General features: G+C 35.3%; 1 protein-coding gene across 1 annotated transcript; it reads left to right on the top strand.

Moving 5' to 3' along the window:
- Positions 1-1,472: 1,472 nt before the first annotated feature.
- Positions 1,473-18,899, top strand: LOC113073835 (voltage-dependent calcium channel gamma-7 subunit-like). The gene is made up of 6 exons (XM_026246587.1): positions 1,473-1,742; positions 7,083-7,278; positions 9,448-9,534; positions 10,181-10,321; positions 15,055-15,200; positions 16,379-18,899. Exons 2-6 carry the CDS (start codon positions 7,083-7,085, stop codon positions 16,832-16,834), a joined length of 1,026 nt encoding a protein of 341 aa, XP_026102372.1. The 5' UTR covers positions 1,473-1,742; the 3' UTR covers positions 16,835-18,899.
- Positions 18,900-19,985: the final 1,086 nt, after the last annotated feature.

Genomic DNA, 19,985 nt, shown 5'->3' with positions numbered 1-19,985 from the left:
TATTCTCTGCTGTTTGGCACATTTCTTATCCATACCTTCTTTTTCTTTTAATCTTCATCTTTGTTTTTTGCTTTTTAACACTTTCAGACAGTCAGAATGATTAACAAAGCATAAAAATGAGAATGCCTCAGATTATCCACTGAAATATTAACTATTAACTTAATCTATTTTTCATCTCTGTTATTGATCCTGGCAGAACTGACTGAATGTTAAATGTCTTGAACTCAGACACAAGACGTACCCAAGGAAAAAAAAGTGGGTGGGTGATTGTGTTTGTACAGTACACTGTCAGAAGAAAAGAAAAAGAAAAAAGTACCTTTGCTGTACCCCAAAGGTAACATTTTTGCTTGTTTTTTTTCTGAATGTGTATGTTGCATATGCATTATGTTTTGTTGTAATATAAATATTTCCCCCTGACCAGATTTTATTCAACTCATCCCAATGCACAAATGCACCATAAACATCAGCTTCTCTGCTGCATGGACAGGCTGGGAGTAAAAAAGCCCAAGGCTGTGCAGTGTAACACCTTAAACCACACACACACACACACACACTTTTTCTTTAGCACATATTGGTTTGTCACATACAGACACACAGAGGCTGCATACAACACACATGCAGTGTTGTAAACATCTGCTTATGGGCTGCAATCTAAAACTCTACGTTTCCCACAGCAGAATTATCTTTCTTTTACTGCAGTACAGTGGGCATCTGACAGTGCATTGTGAAACTAAACATCTGTTATTCACCATACTTTCACATCAGTTTCACACAGGAGTTTGCAGTTGAGAAAATAGTTTAATTTAAGACATTGTACCTGTACATTTTGGGCAATTTTGATATTGTTCCTCATTTTTATCACAACATAGATTTTTATATTTCATATCACTTAAAAAAGAAAAGCAGAATATTAATATGTTAATATGCACTGTTAATCATGCTTTGTTTTTTTTGTTTTTTTAACAAAGGTGCATTCTTTTCAAATATATTTTATATTAAATATAAAACACAAACTTGTACAGTAAAATAATGTTTCTTATTACTTTTTATATCAGTTATTGAATTTGGGTTTGTGTATTTTTATTATTTTGTACATTATTTGAGTGTCTTGTGTACATAAAATATATTTTACAACAGTCAATTTATGTAATCGTATGAAATCTATATGTTTTCTATTATATGTTTTTATGACGGACATATAAAAACAGTAAAGTATATTGTTAGAATTAAGTTTTTGTACGTAAATACACACACACACACACACACACACACATTTAGTAATTCCAGTAATCCTTTCAATTTGTGTACACACGCCTAAATACGTATAAGCACGTACGCATGTTAGTTTTGGACACAATTTTTGTTGTTTCGGGAACAATCCGCATATTACATGTCCTCCGTATTTGACTCGCATGCCTTCACCGATACACACAGACCATAAACTAACCATGACCTTTTTGAGCCTCATCAGCGCCAAACTACACGAGTGAAACTCTCTCTTCTGTCATCCCATCCTCACACCGTTCAGCCAAATCACCGCAGTGCTGAAAGAGTGATAGAGCGAGAGAGAGAGCGAGAAAGAGAGGGAGAGAACACGCGTGTGGGGTGTGTGTTCGTGTGTGAAAGAGCGAGTGAGGAAGAGAGAGAAGAAAACTGCTAAATCTGTCAAGGTTTCCCAGGCGATCGGTTATTCCTCTCGACGCCTGTGCAACGCTGACTCGGGTCGGGTCGCGTGCTGGAGGGTGAGTGCTCGCGCTCTTCGTTCTTCATGCACGTTACCATCGCCGTGTGAGCGGCGCGTGATTAGACAGCATAGTTTGAAGTCGAGAGATCGATTTTTTTCCGGTGCTTTCGAGCCAAGTATGAAAGATTCAGTCAGTTCATATTCTTCATATTCTCCTTAATTTTGAGTATTTCGATTTATTTAATTTTTGAAACCATGACGGAATTTTCTCAGTTGTTAAATGTGAGTGTTGCATCCTTTATTGATGTATTTATTTATTTGTCATACGTAGCGCGAGGCTCCTAGTTCCGCTCATATTTTAGACTCGTGTCGTGGTGGGACTGGGTCTGTGTGTCTGTGTCATGGGTGTTGTACAGTTCTCTAGTGCTGACTTTGGTAACGCCACGAGGAAAGAGTGTACTGCGGTTGTGAGCATTTAAGAAGGTGTAGTCACGCTGTTTGTGTGTGTGTGTGTGTGTGTGTGTGTGTGTGTCCCATTGCTACATAGTGGGGACCAGTTTACATGCTGTAGACTAGACATATGATAAATAATGTCCTAACGAAATGTAATTATGCAGAAATGTTTTAAGGGCAGGGGATAGAAAATAGTATTAGCTGAGTATTTAAACAAATAAGAAAGTCCTCATTATAATATACATTATTTATAAAAGTTGTGTTTTCGAGGGTCACATTTACCTATGTTGTAGGGACCAAATGGATGCAAGGATAGTACAGTCTGAAATCACATGCTTTGTTGTCCATCGAGCTGTTCTTATGAAGAAAATGGCCTAATAAGTGTTTTTTGTTTTTAAGTAAAACTGCAGAAATGTCACTGTAAGGTTTGAGGTAGAGGACAGTAAATATCATTGCAATACATAAACAATAGAACTCCACACTCTTAAAAATAAAGGCTCTTTTTTTGGAATCAGTGGTACAATGAAGAACCTTTAACATTCATGAAAACTTTACATTCCACAACAGGTTCTTGGAAGTGGAAAAGGGTGATTTAGATTTTTTTTAAATGTTCTTCATACTATGACAAATTGGTTGTTTTGAGAACTGATTACTCAAAGGTTCATTGGGGAACTAAACTGGTTCTTCTATGAAATTGCTCTAAAAAAACTTTTGGATCCTTTATTTTTAAGAGTTTAGGGAAAACACTCTTATACTCTTATTTATAATAGTGTGTGTGTGTGTGTGTGTGTGTGTGTGTGTGTGTGTGTGTGTGTGTGTGTGTGTGTGTGTGAAAGATAGAGAGAGTGGATGAGGTCAAAGTGGCATTCTGCCTTGAGTCACCTATGATTTTTTTCTGTCTTCTTGTGGCTTTGCTGAAATATATAACGGTTTTGAGCTTTATGAATGGTGCACTACATCGGTGTGAAGTGAGCTGTCATGAATGTGCACGTGTGTGTGTGTGTGTGTCATTGGGAGCTCTCACATGCATGCAGGACTGCGCGCATGTCTGTCCTCTGAGATATTTTAGGCCAAGGTCTTCCCCAGATCCTGTCCTTTTTTCCCTCTCATTCCTTTTGCTCTACTTGAATTCCATCCTTTCATAAAGCATGCATTTCTCTACTAATTTTCCTCCTACACTCTTCCCACATGCCAGTTGGCCTAACCTACTGACAGGGGAACGTATTGCCATCTCAACAGAAAACTACACTCCCCCTGGGCTCTTGCTCCCCAGTCGAGTGGACACACCATCTGTGGAACCCATCCCGTACATCACGAGGGCTGTCTTACAAAATGTGGTCATGTCTGGGCATATGTTGAACAACCTCTGATATAAGACCTGTATTGCCCAAAATCTCTGGAAAATATAAAGGATGACTGGATATTGTTCTGTTGTGCTGTGTGTCTATTAGTGGCCAATGTTATGTTATGTTGTTAATGGTCACAGCAGTCAGGGTTTTATTATGTTCTTAAAGTCTTTAATGGACTGCCAGATTTTCCACCCAGTGTACATTACAACACTATACAGTTACTTTATATACCTTTAGGATGAAATACTTTTAGGGTGAGCATAAACGTTTTGAGGTTTTTAAACTGTAGGTGTCATATTTGAATACTTTTTCTAGATTGTATTTTTGTTATACACAAATCTGTTATGTTCAAAAATAAAATAGTACATACTTTGTATTTTCGCAAATCTCTAAACCTCCAGAAACCCTTCTTAATCAACATTACAGAGCATTCTGTGAGAGAACACAGGTTTGTGTGTCGCCTGATTTCAGCACCACGGTGACGGACAGCTCCCAATTCCCTCACTGTTTTCTCTTCCACCCTGTAGCCTTGATTCACTCTCTTTTTTTCTTTCATTGAGTGTCTTTCTACTCACTTCTCCCCTCATGGCTTTTAAAAAGGTTAATATTTGGTACCTGGACATTTACATTTCAATAGCTGTATCACATGACCAGTGGATTCTGCAGTATGCACATATTGACCTCTATGATTTACCATAGTGCAAATGTTAGCATTTTGATCATACTTGGCATTAGGAATTTGAGCAATAATGTATTATTATATATATAATAATAATAATAGTAATAGTAATTGTAAATATAATAATAGTAAATAATATATAATATATATATATATATATATATATTATAAATTATTAAACAGTTTATGTTAAATTATTTAAATATTTAAATAAAGTCTAATCTGATTTTACATTCTTTTTATTTTAAATTTTCTAAATTTTTAATCCATTTTGAACAATATAAAATAATTTGTATTTAAATTGACTAAAATGATTTAAATTACTAATTATTTTAACTCATTGACTTTATTTTAAATATTCTTAATATTGTTTAAATATGAAATACACATTTCCCTAGTTTTTCTATGGGCACTGAATAATACCTTAGTTTGAGCAACTAATTTATTTCAAGCAGTGAAGTAATTTTATATATATATATATATATATATATATATATATATATATATATATATATATATATATATATATATATATATATATATATATATATATAAAATAAATAATTTTGTATTATTATTTTTTTTATTTGCTGACTGGATTCTTTTTATTATTATTATTAATATTTTGTTTTTATTGATTTATTATTATTATTTTGTGCATGGCTGACATTTTATTTGTTAAATGTACTACTGTTACAATCCTGATACCCCAAGTGCTAATTCTTTCTTCAGAGTAGCTTCATTATTTACCATATTATCTTTCCCGAAGCCATTTTTCTTCACCTTTAACTTCTTCAAAAGACCCCTTTTCTCCTCAGCTCTGCTCTGTCAATGCTCTATGGTTATCTTAACCCTCACACATTACCATTCAGTATGAATCCTTCATTCATATCAAGCAGGCTCTCAACAATAACCAGAGATTTCACCAACAATAATTATTGTGTTCTTCTCTCCCTGCCAAAAAACAACTGTTTTTTTAATTTCCAGGCCTCTAGTCCACCAGCTATATGGTGCCAATCAGTGAATTAAGGGAATTGTGGGTTATGTGGAGGCATGCCAGACAAGTCCTTACTCGTGTTTCAGAGCATGAGAGCAAAATGAGTAACAATCCAGGAGGTATTACACTGCAAAAGCTTTCTGATACAGTTCACGTTCTCTACATTTCTCGATTTGTCTTTCTGATGGAGTCTTTCAGTGTTAACCTCCAAGCTTTGGTGTGTAGATCTATTCAACAGATATACATAAGTTGAGTAGCTGTGGTAGCTGTAGCTGAGGTTGATGTGATGTGTTTTTTTACCACAACCCTGGGTTCACCCTTGCCCTTTAACCTTAAAGGATGAATTCAGCTAGTGATCTACACCTATTTGTCAGAATGCAGTCCTTGTAGGGCAGGGATATGCAACTCCGGTCCTGGAGGGTCACTATCCTGCAGAGTTTAGCTTCAGCCCTCATAAAAACTCAACTGCCTGTATCTATCTAGTAATCCTGAAAACACTGGTTGCCTTGTTCAGGTGTGTTTAATTAGGGTTGGAGCTGAACTCTGCAGGATAGTGGCCCTCCAGGACCGGAGTTGTCTATCCCTGATGTATGGGACTAGTTGATTAATAGTCAACATTGGCACAGTGGGTAGTGCTCATGCCCACATGTGATGCAGAATACAGTTTGTATCCCAATCCCATTCTTACTCTCTTCCTGTACTTTCCTGTCTATTCCATGCTATTTTTTATGGCAAAGCCATAAAAATAAAATGACTAATGATACATAGTGTCTTTAAGCCCTTGTTTTATTCTGAAGATGTGTCTCACTGCACATTTGCCCCTAATCATTTTAGTCATACACTGATTAAAGGACACTGTTTGTCCTTCATCTGTTTCTGTTGATGAGTCACACACTAGTTCAGTAGTCGATGGAGAGGAGTTTTTCATCAAGCCCTTCAGGCAAAGCTAATATAATCATTCTTAAACGGCAAATGGTTGATACTGAAACAAAACCCAGTGTTTTTTTTTTGTTTTGTTTTTTGCTCAAATGAAGTGCTGTAAGAATGTTGTACAGTATCATCAACACTTTAAAATAATTTTAATTAGTTAATATGAGTTAACATGAACAATACTTCTACAAAATGTATTAATCAATTAGTTAATTCAACACAGTTAATTTCAACATTTACTATTGCATTATTAAAATATAAAATTTTGCTTGTTAACATTACGGCACTGTGAATTAACCTGAACTAACAATGAACAACTGTATTTTCATGATCTAACATTAACAAAGATTAATAAATGCTGTAATGAACGCATTGTTCATTTTAATACATTAACTAACATTAACTAATGAAACCTTATTGTAAAGTGTTACCCATTTTATTTTTTATTTTTTTGACTATTTGACACTACAAATGCAAGCAGCAATATTATTAGATAAAATGTATCTGCTCAATTCTCAGTTGCAACACCAAGCATTGGTTTGATTCTTTGGGAACACACATATTAAAGGATGTGACTGTCAATATATGTCATGTCTATTTTAACATTCATTTTAGGTGTAAAATTTATTTATTTGTTTCTTTATCTAATAAGTCCTATATGTTTTTCACCCAGGACATACACTATAATTCAAACATTTGTGATTAGAAAGTATGTATTAGAAATCTCTTGTAACATTTTAAATGTTCTTACTGTCACTTTTGATCGAATTAATGCCTCCATACTGATTTTTTTTTTCAAAATAAACAAATAAACAAACTTACTGAACCCATTATCAACACTGAATGTGGTAACATTTGACTAGTGCCAGTTACCAGGAACCCAGAGCACCCAATTAGTGCCCTTTCAATGCAACCATCCACTATATATTAAACATGATGTTATATTTTAAAATATTTATTTACGTATGTTCTTCTCTCCCATCTTTCTAGATGAGTTCATTTAGCACAAGGGCACTGACGCTCCTGTCGTCTGTGTTTGGGGCTTGTGGGTTACTCCTGGTGGGTGTGGCTGTGTCGACGGACTACTGGCTGCTAATGGAAGAAGGCATTGTTCTGCAGCAGAACCAGACCACAGAGGTGAAGATGGCTCTGCATTCCGGACTCTGGAGGGTCTGTTTTGTAGCTGGTAGGTGCCATTACAGCTGCATCATCTTCTTGTCATCACCTGACAAGTGTGTTGCTGAGACAGATGACTGATTACGAATCAAATGGCAATTGATTGTGGTATCACGCTGTTATGCATTACTCGGTCTCGACTTCGACTACTGCATCAGGTGTTGCACACAAATCCAAAGTTGAATCCCTGTGCATCGGTGTCTCATCAGATGACAGTGTTTTGGTTAAGTCACGGTTTATTTGCGGGGTGTCCTGCAGCTGGTCTTCAGTGTCCCTGCACAGCACTGGTGTGGCATCCTATTGCATCATCCTCCCAAATCGTGCCAGACATTGAAACAGGAACTAGTGATGCTGTGTGGGCAAACCACTGTGAGATGCCAAATCAGTAACCACATCAAATTCCTAGGCTAATAAAAGATGCATTGAAACATGCATTTTCAACTTGCTTATGGAAATTGCATTTTTATGTTGCTTTGCATTGCATGCTGGTTTGTTTTCATGACACTTACAGGAAGTGCTGAGGTGGACTGAAACGATGCCACACCAGTTGGCTGCGAATGGCTGACTAAGACAAGTGTGAAGATGATGTCACCTTGTTTCTAGCTTAACCAGTCCTGGTGTTTAGATTGTCTGTATGTAGGAGTTTGACAAATCACTACAGGAAAACTCTTCGCCCATTAGATGATTTATGTTTGCTGAAACAGGATCTATTTTTTTTATATGTTTGTGCCGAGAGGGAGGTCTAGCGTGCCCTGCTTTCATGTTTGTTATGCAGAAGTGTCATGCTCATTTAGTGGCCATTCATTTTTGATCTTAAAAGTATCTTTGAAAATGAAATTTAGTAAAGTTAAAATAATTAAAATGATAAAATATTTGTCTAAAATAAGGGTTTTTGAAATGAGAGGAAGGGAAAGGAAGGGGGTGCTAGGATAGAGAAAAAAAAACTTCTGAGATGAGAAAAAAGTAGACAAAAAATTATTTTAGACGTTTAATCTTCAGTGTCAAAGTTTAAGATTTTCAATATGTTTTAAATATTACGAATGATATGTGTAACATAATTATGAATATTTTCCCTACTAAAGATGGTTTAGAAGTCTGAATTGTGCTTATTTTAAACTTTTGACCAGTTTTAGGAATAAGAAGAAACTTCCCCCAAGATACTTTGCATTCACTTACAAAAGTACTGGCAAAATCTTTGCGTTTTCCTACAAAACCTTTGAATTCTATCAGAAAACTTTTACGTTCCCCAAGAAACTTTGCGTTCACTCTTAAAACATGCAAAAATATCATTCCCCTGAGAAATTTTGCATTCACTTGCAAACCATTTGCAGTCTCTCACAAATGTTTGCATTCCACCAAGAAACTTGCAAATGAAATACTGAAATACTGTATCTTATATTATTTCCATCACAAAAGTTTTGCGAGCTATTGCAAAGTTTCTTGGAGTAATGCAACAGTTTTGTAAATCTTTTATGCTGTAAAAAAAATGTGTGAGTACCAATGTTAAATACAAAATTTTGTAAAGTATTAGAAATGAGAATATTCAGTCATTGAATTATATTCTGTATTTGCAAATATACAAAACATGCACGTTTTGCGAGCGAATGCAGAAGCATTGAAATATATTTTCCCCCTCCCATTTTATTTCATTTACTTTCTTTCTTTCTTTCTTTCTTTTGTTTTTACCACCATCATATTCCTTTAGAGGCTCTGTACAGATATACTATTTACTTAATTAAAATAAATATTTTCCAGATAATATTTTAACAGACATTTCTTATAATTTGTCAATTATTTAATTAAATTGTCTTGATACCAACATTTTCCACACAAAATACATACATAAAAATTATTAGATTTTAGGAAGGGGGCCTTATATTTGGGTTGTCTTTAGCATCAGCAAGGGGGGAAAACTTACATGCATATAAAAAAAATGCATGATGCTTCTGTGGTGCAGTGTATATGTTTAATGCATGTGAGTTTTCTCACCTCTCTTCTCAGTGTTTAAACCAAAATCATTGCTGTGTTTCTCTCTGTTTGTCCCTGTCTCCCCTACTGTCACTGTCAATCTCTGTCCTGCTCTGCCTCTACACTCTTTGTGTCCCTGTCTCTCTCTTTCTCTGTCTCTCTTTGTTCCCCTGTATGTCTTTCTCTTTTGCTGTCTCTCTTTCTATCTCAGGGCCGGAGAAGGGGAGATGTGTGGCATCTGAATACTTCACCGAGCCAGAAATAGAGATCACTACTGAGAACACAGCCAATATACTTAGTAAGAAAAATGAATGAATATTATTGTGTATGAATACAGATGGTCAAACGATGGTGTCAGTATAAGATATTAAATACAATATAGTTTATGTCAAGTGCTGTAGAGGAGAATATTCATTCTGATAAACCAAAAAAAAATGTGCATGGACAATGGCATTTATATTATTATTTACATTTATAAATATCTATTATTTTTTCCATCCACTCCATGCATATTTTAGGTGCTCTAACTGGTGATGTGCCTTAATATTTAAGCATTTGTAATCACATTTTAGTTTTTTTAAATAGTCAATTTTTATATGTAGAATTTAAAGTTTTTCAATATAATATATATACAAATTTATTTTAAATAATTAAAAATTATTATATTATATTACATTATATTATATAATATTTAAATGTATAAATATATAACATAATGCTATATTTTATGTGGTGTAGCTTGTAATTGGCTTTTTTTTAAGCGTTTTAAATAACCTTTTAGTTTGACAGTTATTTTGACTACAATTATTATTGTACAATTATTTATCAATACAAAACAATATATACATTTTTTTATAAATAGTTTCAGATGAAGCATGTCACACTTGATTCAATGACTTTGAGTGACTAATTCTTTTTCAAATATTTTTTCCTGTCTCTGTTAGAAATGGTCAGGACGGCCACCCCCTTCCCTATGGTCTCACTCCTCTTTGTCTTCACGGCCTTTGTCATAAGCAGCATCGGCCACATCCGTCCCCAGCGCACCATCCTGGCCTTCATCTCTGGAATCTTCTTCATCTTATCAGGTAAGTTGTATCTACTTTGTTATATGTAAATGTAATGTATAAAAATCTGCTAATCAGTTCTTGTTTCCCATGATGTTCCTACTTCTGTAGCCCATAGTTGTGTATCTGTTTACATACTCTAGATTAGAGACTGTTTGTTGATATCCAGTTTCAGTGGTGATCCAGGTAATTCTCCACAACTCGCTCATTCAAAATCAGGCTGAGAATCCCATTGAGAGGTTTGCATATTTAATGAATGGTGTTCCCGATATCCAACTATGGTAATGTGTGGTACACAACATCAATAAAATACTCCTTTTTTATCACAAACGGTAATTAATAAGAGCGCTCTCTCTGATCCAGTCGACAGAGCTCTGCCTAACATCTGTCATTTTCATTCGGCTAATAGAAACAAATCGTCAAGAATGTCAAAGTGTGTCAAGATTTGACTAATTTACATCCCAAATATGTCTTAAAACAGATCTGGTATGCAGTAATGTTTTGAAAAAAATCTTTAAGCATTAGACTAAATACATAACAGATATATGTAGGTCTGGATTGATACCAAAATAATAATTTAATTTTCTCAAGTTCATCCAGACTGTGTTGGAGAGCTGTGAATTTCAGAATATTTCAGGTGGCTTGAAGACAGCTATGTGGCAGAACCATATCAGTTGATTGTATCAGTTTCCTGCTGACATCTGTACAAATCAGCCTCAGGAACAGATTTCCCATGAAGGCTCAAGAAAGCCTGTGTTTGAACAGTTCTACAGTAGAATGCTGGAACGGGACATGTTTTTAAACAGCACTCTGGAATATTTCATTTTGATTGCGGAATGCTATTTTTGTATGACTTTTACTCATCTGTGTAACTGATTGTTGTCCCAGGTTCTCTGTTTCCTACATAACTGTCCTTTTTACATGTCTTTCATTTTACTCCATGGTCTCTTCTCAAATAATAAAAAGTTTAAACTGAGATCAGCTCCGTACAGGATGCAGCAGTGGTTCTCAACCATTTTCACTCCCTAGATAGGCTGAGATAATTCCTCTGGTGTGTCTGCCATTGAACTTTATATAAAGTCAATCAATCAATCAATCAATCATAAAGAAGGTTTTTTCTTATTTTTAAGAAATCATATCTTTTTTTACAGAGTGTCAGTAATGAACAGTAATGAAATGTAATTAATTTTGATTACAGATGTTCTATGAATTATCTTATTAATTAATAACTTAATTGGAAAAAGAAATATGATGTCAGTTTTTGGCAGTTTCTAGCATTTTTTTCTTTTTTTTTTTACAATTGTAAGAAATCAAGCTGAGGACCCCTGGTGGCCCAACGCCCTAGTTGAGAACCACTTGGACAGAATTATTTTATTTATTCAGCAAGGATATATTAGATTGTATTGGTCTAAAGTGACAGTAAAGGCATTAATAATGTTAAAAAAGAATTATATTTCCAATAAATGCTCAACTTTGTTCATCTAAAAATCCTGGAAAAGATTACAGTTTACACAAAAATAGTAGGCATAAACTGTTTTTAACTTTCATAATAATAAAAATATTTGTTTCTGAAGAATCATGTGACACTGAAGACTGGATTAATGGTTGCTTATAATTCAGCTTTGCCATCACAGTAATAAATTACGTTTAGAAATATATTACATTTCCATTAAGTCATTTTGCAGATGCTTTTATCCAAAGCGGATGGGATACATAAAGCAATTGTTTTTAAAGAGGCAAACAGACCAAGGACGTGCTTGTAATACCAAGTTTTAGACATTGTTCAAATAAGTAGAAGCTTGAAAGAGAAGGAATAAATATAGAGAAATAACTTTTCTTATTTTATGATGACGTCAAGTACTGTAGCTTCGAAAGCGCTTGAAAATTGTCAGTTATTCAGAATTCCGGATGGGGTGGGAAGATCATTCCACCAGCCAGGAATGGTGAACGAGAATGTTCTGGAAAGTGATTTCGAGCTTCTCTGTGATGGTACCATGATGCGTAATTCATTAGTGGATCTCAAACTTCTGGGGGGGTGTAGATTCGTAATAGTGAGCGGAAGTACTGCATTTGTGATCAAACTATATAATTGATCATTGTCCCAGGCAACTTATTTGCCACATGTCTTTGCTAACTTAATTTATCTCATATAACTCATTGCTTTTTTATTCTCAAATGATATGAGAATTTTTCAACTCAGCAACTTTATAATATTCACAGTACAGCATAGTCTCGCATAACTTATTGATTAATTGCAGCACTTTATTTGCACTTCGTGACACCATTTACACTCCAATCAAAACAATCAACATTTGCTAATTAGAATACAGTAAATTGTTGAGTGGCTGTTAAAATCTAATTTGCTTCAATTTCTTCATTAGATGTCAGGAAATTAACAAAGAGGCAAAATCAAGGAGTCAGCCGCAGTGAGAGAGGGTCGAGAATCGGCAAAGCCTCTCAAGCATTTGCACAGAGCCGGGTCAACATGTCTCGATGTGGCTTTAATGTACGCACCACTGCAGCTTAATAATAATGGATTCAGTAGTACGACTGCAGATTCCTGTGGCAGCACCGCCAGCCGTCCAGAGCTGTTCCGTGTAATGCTGCATCAGGTGCTAATGTTACATTTAGCTCAGCATTTTGTACTAGAGAATTATTAATAAAGCACAAGACACAACAACAGCGCTGTTGCAAAGTGCTGAACACAGAGATGCACAACACTGCAAAAAACTAAAAATGCAGAGTCTGTGATGTTCTAAAGTGTAGTATACAGTAATGGTATAGAAGCAGATCAGGCCTTTTTGTATTCTATTTGTGCTTGGTTGTTTCAGAATATATACCCTAATGTGACGCAGCAGTTTAATATCCAGTGTCTTGCATTTCTAATCCAAAAAGGAAATATGAAAGCACATTCCATGTTTGTATTCGGCAGCATAGACAGCTGGCAGTGACAGACTGCAATAATGTGTTTGATTACGCTAGAGGCTTTTCCTTACCGCTGTCGCCCTCTCTGTTTTTTCCCCCTCCTGCACTCCATAATTACCGCAGCAGAGCTTTCTTCATCATAACACAGCAGCATTTGAGCACACTATAAATGTTAATGCCTCCTGGTATATGACAGGTTTCGTGTTGGTGTGCTGCTTTATCGTTCCCTCTTCACACAGAGCTTTCATAAGAAATAACTGTTGCCTTTTCGGTGGTGTGATAGGAAAACACATCAAGTGCGGTTTTATCTAAATATATACAAGGCATATTTGTTGCTTTTATTTGTCATTTTCATTAAATGTTTTTAGTGAGTATATATTGTAATAGTTTTTTTCCCTTTACTAATGTGAAGGTGATATCTCAAATTATGCCGCTTGTTGAGGAAAAGTGGAAACACATTAAGAAACCACATGACAATCCCTTGGCAACCATACACAACTGCATGGCACGGCAACTTCTATTCAAGCACTATCACGTTTGCTGAGTAAAAATTGTAATCGTGTCAGGATTATGTCACAGTAACAGAAGCTGGGTTCTATCTTGTTTTGCCTTAGTTAGTCTCCTTAGTTTTTAATTAGTCCCACACCTGTTTCAGTTCTCTTTGATTACATACCTTGTGTATTTAAGTCCTGAGTTTCCCTTGTTGCTTGTCCGATCTTGTTTATGATAGTGAGGTTGTTTGTTCCTAGTGATCTCCTACATGCTACCTGTGTGGATTTATCATTATAGACTATTTATTTGTATCTTTGTCATTGTGTGCTCTTTAATACAACCACCCAGCTGTGACACATTGCTGGTACCAAAGTTATTTTCAAAAGACTTTTCTCTGAGTAAACCTGTAACCAGCAACACAGAATGCTGTAGCAACAACAGTTATCACCCATAACACCCTGGAATCCACAAAATAATGCGCCAACAGCACCTTTATAATGCCTTATGTTGGTACACCTTTATAATGCCTTATAACACCTTTATAACACCTTATACATAAATAAATAAAAACAACTCCCCAAACCAGCATAAACCTGGCTTTACAGGGGATTATGGCAATGTTCAGCTGATCAGGCTACAAGTCCAGCTAAGCACAACTTAAAAAAAAAAGAACAAAAAAGAAGAAGCAAACCATCATAAACAAGCTTAAAGACATTACATCAGGCTGGTCTTCTGGCTGGTTTTAAAGGGTTTTAGAGGACTTTTCAGTTGGCCAGGCTAGGAGTCCAGCTTAAACAGAAGCTTGGTCAGGCTGAGAGACCATATTGAGCTAAGACCAGTTAAAAATCCTTTATCTAATTTGGTGTTCCCAGTAAAAAATGGCTGGCCTTTTTAAAAAGTATTGTATATTATTCTAGATTATTGCTAAATATCGGATTCAGTTTTTTGTCAAATTATTTCAATTAGCACAGGTTTTGTATTTCTTTTCAGCATTATTTATCTGAGCTTATGCACCTCAGTTTTTAAGGTAAAAAAAATAAATCAATCAATTGTGGATAATTTTTGTAATATTCACTCATAAACTGAGGTGCATAAACTCAGATCAGCATGGTCTATGATCAGCCAGTTCTAAAAAGAAATACAAAACCTGTGCTAATTTACAGAAAACAAGTGTACAAAAATAACAATATAGAATAACAAGAAATTTACAAGCATTTTGAAAACCGACGGTTTTACAGGTTGTTTCCAATGAACTCTTTTATTATTTATATACTGATCTTGATTGCCCCCTTTTCTGCTGTGATTAACTGTCCTTTCCTCTTTTCATTCTCTCTCAGGATTGAGTTTAGTGGTCGGTCTGGTGCTGTATATCTCCAGTATAAATGATGAAGTGATGAACAGGCCTCGGGAGCCGGAGCAGTTCTTTCACTACCATTACGGCTGGTCGTTTGCCTTTGCTGCCAGCTCCTTCCTGCTCAAAGAGGTCAGTCACAGAGACAACTGACTGTTAACACTTAAGCTGACTGCATGTGTACTCTTATCACAGAGCTCAGTTCATTAATATGCAGCTCTGCTTCACTGCTGTTAGCTGCTACACCAATAGGTCTGCCCTCATCAGTATGCATTCATTTTAGCCTAGCTTTTGCTGGGGTGAAGGCAACACATTTCCATTATGCTGCATATATGCTAATTCACTAAGTTCAGTGCAGCAATTTATAAATGCCAGCATCTTATGTCTGCAGCAACCTCAACTTAGATTCTTATTATTAGACAGAAATCGTTTGTAGCATTGTAATAGTGTTTAGTGTCATTAATTGAATGCATCCTTGCTGAATGAAAGTATTAACACCTAAATTAAATGTACTGATCCTAAATCTATGATTTTACCATTATTTATTTTTCAGTCCTTTTATGACATTTAAATTGCACTTGAAAGAACTCTGAATCAAATCATTACAGAATTAAGCAGTAAGTTGATTATATTCACAAAAAAGCTTGGCCTTAAATGCCTTGTTGTTTTTACAAAATGACTACAACATAATAAAAGGACAGAAATTCTCTTTGAAATTGTATCACATGATCACAATCTGCTTCAACTCTTGTTAAGAGTGCAGTCTGCAAATGTTTGGCTTGATACTGTACATTGTGATACATTTTTTAAGGATTCTTTGATTAACAGAAAGTCCAAAAGAACTGCATATATTTTAAATTGAGGTCTTTCATAACATTATAATATGATAGTTTATTCACACAAACTACATGAATACATTACTTTTGAATGTCTCTCAATGTATGCTTTTTGCCCCCAGATGGTTTAGTTACAGCTAACTGGGTCATGCTAACCAGCCTAACTTTACCCCTTGGGCAAAGAGTATTTCTAATTGGCTGGTTTTCGAGATCAACCCCTGACACTTTTTGTATTTAAAAATTATTTATTATTATTTTATTGTTTTTGCATAGGACTGTCACAGAGAAAGGTGCTATTTCCCTGGAAATGTCTATTTGAAGTGATACATTTTGGGTTGTAGGAACATTAGGGTTCCTGTTTGGTATTGTTAGATTTGTAGGAACATTTTATCTGTGCTACCCCCCCCCCCCCCCCCAAAAAAAGACAACATTTTTTTAAATGACTGTTGTGATTGACTTGTTTTGTTTTACCAGGGTGCTGGGGTCATGTCTGTCTATCTCTTCATGAAACGCTATGCCGAGGAAGAGATGTATCGGCCCCACCCTGCGCTGTATCGCCCTCGCCTGTCTGAATGCAGTGACTACAGCGGCCAGTACCTGCACCCTGATTCGTGGCCTCCTCCTCAGCGTGGACGCAGCGGCTCCGACGTGTCCAGTGACATCTCCATTCAGCTTAACCAGACCGCGCTGCCTCCTCCACCCAAAAGCAGCGGGCCCTCCAATCCACCCTCTTCCTCGGGCCCCTCCTCCAGGGCCAGCTACCACCTCCCACCTGCTTCCTCCTCCTCATCCACTTCCTATCCTCACACCGTCCACTCATCCCATTCCGGTGGCCGCGCCCCTCAGTCCCTCCCAATGGCCACGCCCCCATCTGCTGTCCCCCCCCCTCGCTACCAAACGCATATGCGTATGAGCGCCTCCCCGTGTTAGAGTTCCTCAGTTAAGATACTTAAATATCAGAAATATAGGGATATAACATGAGATAAGAGGATCAAACTCCAGAGACTATGGGATCAAAAGGGTGCTAAGTTGAAAAGAAGTAGACGAGGAAGCACTTCACTTAAAATTCTGTGCCTGAATGAAGTTTAACAGATTCTCAGAGCAAGATTAATAAGTGAGGGAATAGCATTTATACATATAGAAAGAATGTACGGTGGAGAAAGAAAAGAGGAAAAGGTACAAAATACTGACTTTCTGAAAATAGTTGTACACATTTAAATTTGTATGTAAAATGTTTAAATCTTGTTGCACACCCTAACAGGTTTAATCCCTTCATACCTCATATATCATGAGCTCCATGAGGTTATTTATCCCACTTTTTGTTTAGACTAAAACAAAAAGACACGAATTTGCCCCGAAGGTGGCAGATTTCTTTAAATGGGGTCGCAGATTTATTTCAACAAACAATTTCTGTATATAATGTATCAAGAGCAGTAGTCATCTAGCGTAGTGCAACATATTTACTTGTTTTATCATTTGGGCAAAGAAAAAATTGGTCCTTTGCTATCAATTTGTAATGTTTTTAGAGCGGTACATCAGGGAAGATGTGCTACAAAGCTGGCTGATGTTTCTTAACTGGGATGTTGAGGGCTTGGCACCATGGCCCTCGATATGCATTGTGTTCTCATTTAAAAACAAAAACAAAAAAGTATTAAAAACATTTAGCGGTGGTATAGCACGTTTGGAAAATTTTTAACCTATTTACCTTGACCAGGAATGAAGGCTGACTATATGAATTCACTGTTCAATCATCATCTTAAAAATCCAGTCGTTACTTCTCGTTTATTATTGCTATTATTACTACAATGATTCATTAAATTTTTTATTATACAAAATTAACAGTTAACATAAATATATGTATTTTAAAAAATCAGAAAAAAAAAACAGATTCAAAAGCACAAAACAATGTGGTGTGGGTGTTTCCCACCTTGAGAGCTCCTGTGATATTTCGCCATCTACTGGTCAACAGTATAAGTGCATCAAATAAGCATTGATGTACCTTGTATGGTACCAAGATATATGAATCTGTATTCGATTTATTGACTCAAATGAGGCAGATGAGTCAGCACTTCCATACCTTGTGCCTGCGGATGCTGAATCGATTGAGCAATGCAGTAAAGACAGTTTAGACCAATAAATCAGTCCCTTTTCCCAATGCATAAATGTTGACCTTTGTCAAAAAATATCCTTTAATACATAGATATTATCATAGTGACCTGTTATGCCCTTAAAACTGATGTTTTAATGCACAAAATCTTGAGATATTTTCCAGCGTGTTATAACTGATAGAGTTCATTATTAAGTGTAAATAAATACAGTATTATAATCATAAATAGTTATGAAATATGAATAGTTATGAAGAACAGGACTGGATCCTGCTGGATAGTAAAGAAATATATAGCATAACAATTTATATTATAGCCATATTACAAGTGAAATTTGTATTTTTAGAATTGAAGGTATGATTTATGGAAAATGATTTTTGAATCCCAGTATTTATTCAAGCATTGCTTGAACAAATTTGGTTTGCTTTTAAGTCTAAAATGTGAATAACTGTTTGTTTCGTGTCTTTTACTAATAATTGCATTATAATGAGCTTTCTGCTATTACAGTTCCAAGTGACATTTGTTGTTGTTGCGGTCTGCGCTGAGGGTCTGGCTTATAAATATGTATGTACCATTTTGCATGACAATTTTTCATCTTCATACTTCTTTCCTCTCAAGCATTTTTATTTTTATTTATTTATTTATTTTTTGCTTTTTCCCGGTTGGCCGTCCTTTGTCTTGATTTGTCTCTCTCAATGTCCCATTAAGCTAAAGCTGCTTCACTCATTTGACTTGTCTTTTCCTCTTTTACCCTTCATTTCTCTCTCTTCTCTCTCTCTCATCCTTCCTGTCTTTAGTTTTCAGTTATCAGTATTGCATGCCTTTCATTCCATAGTGCCAAAGCAATTGTGCCTGACTTAAGATGATGATGATGACAGTTATTATTATTATTATTATTATTATTATTATTATTATTATTATTAAAAATGTGGCATTTCTTCTTTGTAATCTGGAATTTGCTTAATAAAAAAATAAAAAACAAAAAATTACTTTTTTATGTCGAGTGCATTTCTAATACATTTACTGTATGCTTGTTCATTAATTTGATATAAGCAAAAGAAAAATACAGAAATAATTTTTATATGATAAAAAAATATAATTAGAATGTTATTATTGATGAGAAGAAAGTGTTTTGTGTGTTTTTTTATGTACATTTTTTTTTTTTTAAAGAAGTACGTATAAAAACAAGTATAGGTCACATTTTACCCCAAAACATATAAATAAAAATGGGGGGGGGGGGGACAAAGTTGTTTAAGACTATTTTAAGATCATTAAGATTATTTTGATAGTGACAGTTTCAAATTATTTGTCAATTTACAAAAAGACAATGTGACAGTAATGAGAATGAAGAATGTCATTTGGCATAAAACCCTTAAAAATTTGCTTAATTTATTTATTGATCACATGGTAAATTTCAACATTGTTTTCATAATGTGGTTCACACTCAAATCATTCTCATCTTACTATATATTCCTTATGCCGTCCTGTACAGTTTTGCTGTATACATCAGAGAGACGTTTCTTAATATTCTCAATGGTTTAAAAACACCCCAGAAAGAGAGCAATGCCAGCTGGTTTTATTAATGAAATTTTGCCTGTGGGTGATGAAAGTATCTCTTTTAAGCTTTGGGATGAAACCACAGTTAATATATGCATATAATCAGATGACAATATAAGCATGTCTTTGGGGCAGGAATTGCGGGGCAAATGAGTGACTGGGTGACTCAGTGGAGGAGTGTGAGTTCACTCAAGTGCTTTAGATCCAGTATTGAATTCATGCATGAAACTCCATTGATTCCTTTGTTCTCATCTAACTTTGATATAATGGCCTTGAAAGAACTTGGTAAATAATCTTGAGACATAATTTACACAGAGTGCTCAATGCACCATGTTTGTGAAACTATGACTGTATTATTGCTGCACCAGCATCAGCTGAATCTGCGGAATTACTTTAACGGCAAAAATACACTAGTGATC

Source organism: Carassius auratus, unplaced genomic scaffold, assembly GCF_003368295.1.
Source record: "Carassius auratus strain Wakin unplaced genomic scaffold, ASM336829v1 scaf_tig00012944, whole genome shotgun sequence".
In the NCBI taxonomy this organism is placed as follows: Eukaryota; Metazoa; Chordata; class Actinopteri; order Cypriniformes; family Cyprinidae; genus Carassius; species Carassius auratus.
The sequence above is the reverse complement of the archived record's forward strand: the minus strand, read 5'-3'. Positions and strand labels throughout refer to the sequence as shown.

What these genes read in the sequence shown, in the direction of transcription:
- LOC113073835 (XM_026246587.1), top strand. Translation starts at nt 7,083, where the DNA reads ATGAGTTCATTTAGCACAAGGGCACTGACGCTCCTGTCGTCTGTGTTT. An exon ending in GAGGGTCTGTTTTGTAGCTG is followed by an intron (nt 7,279 to 9,447) that starts GTAGGTGCCATT and finishes TTTCTATCTCAG; the next exon opens with GGCCGGAGAAGGGGAGATGT. An exon ending in GAACACAGCCAATATACTTA is followed by an intron (nt 9,535 to 10,180) that starts GTAAGAAAAATG and finishes TGTCTCTGTTAG; the next exon opens with AAATGGTCAGGACGGCCACC.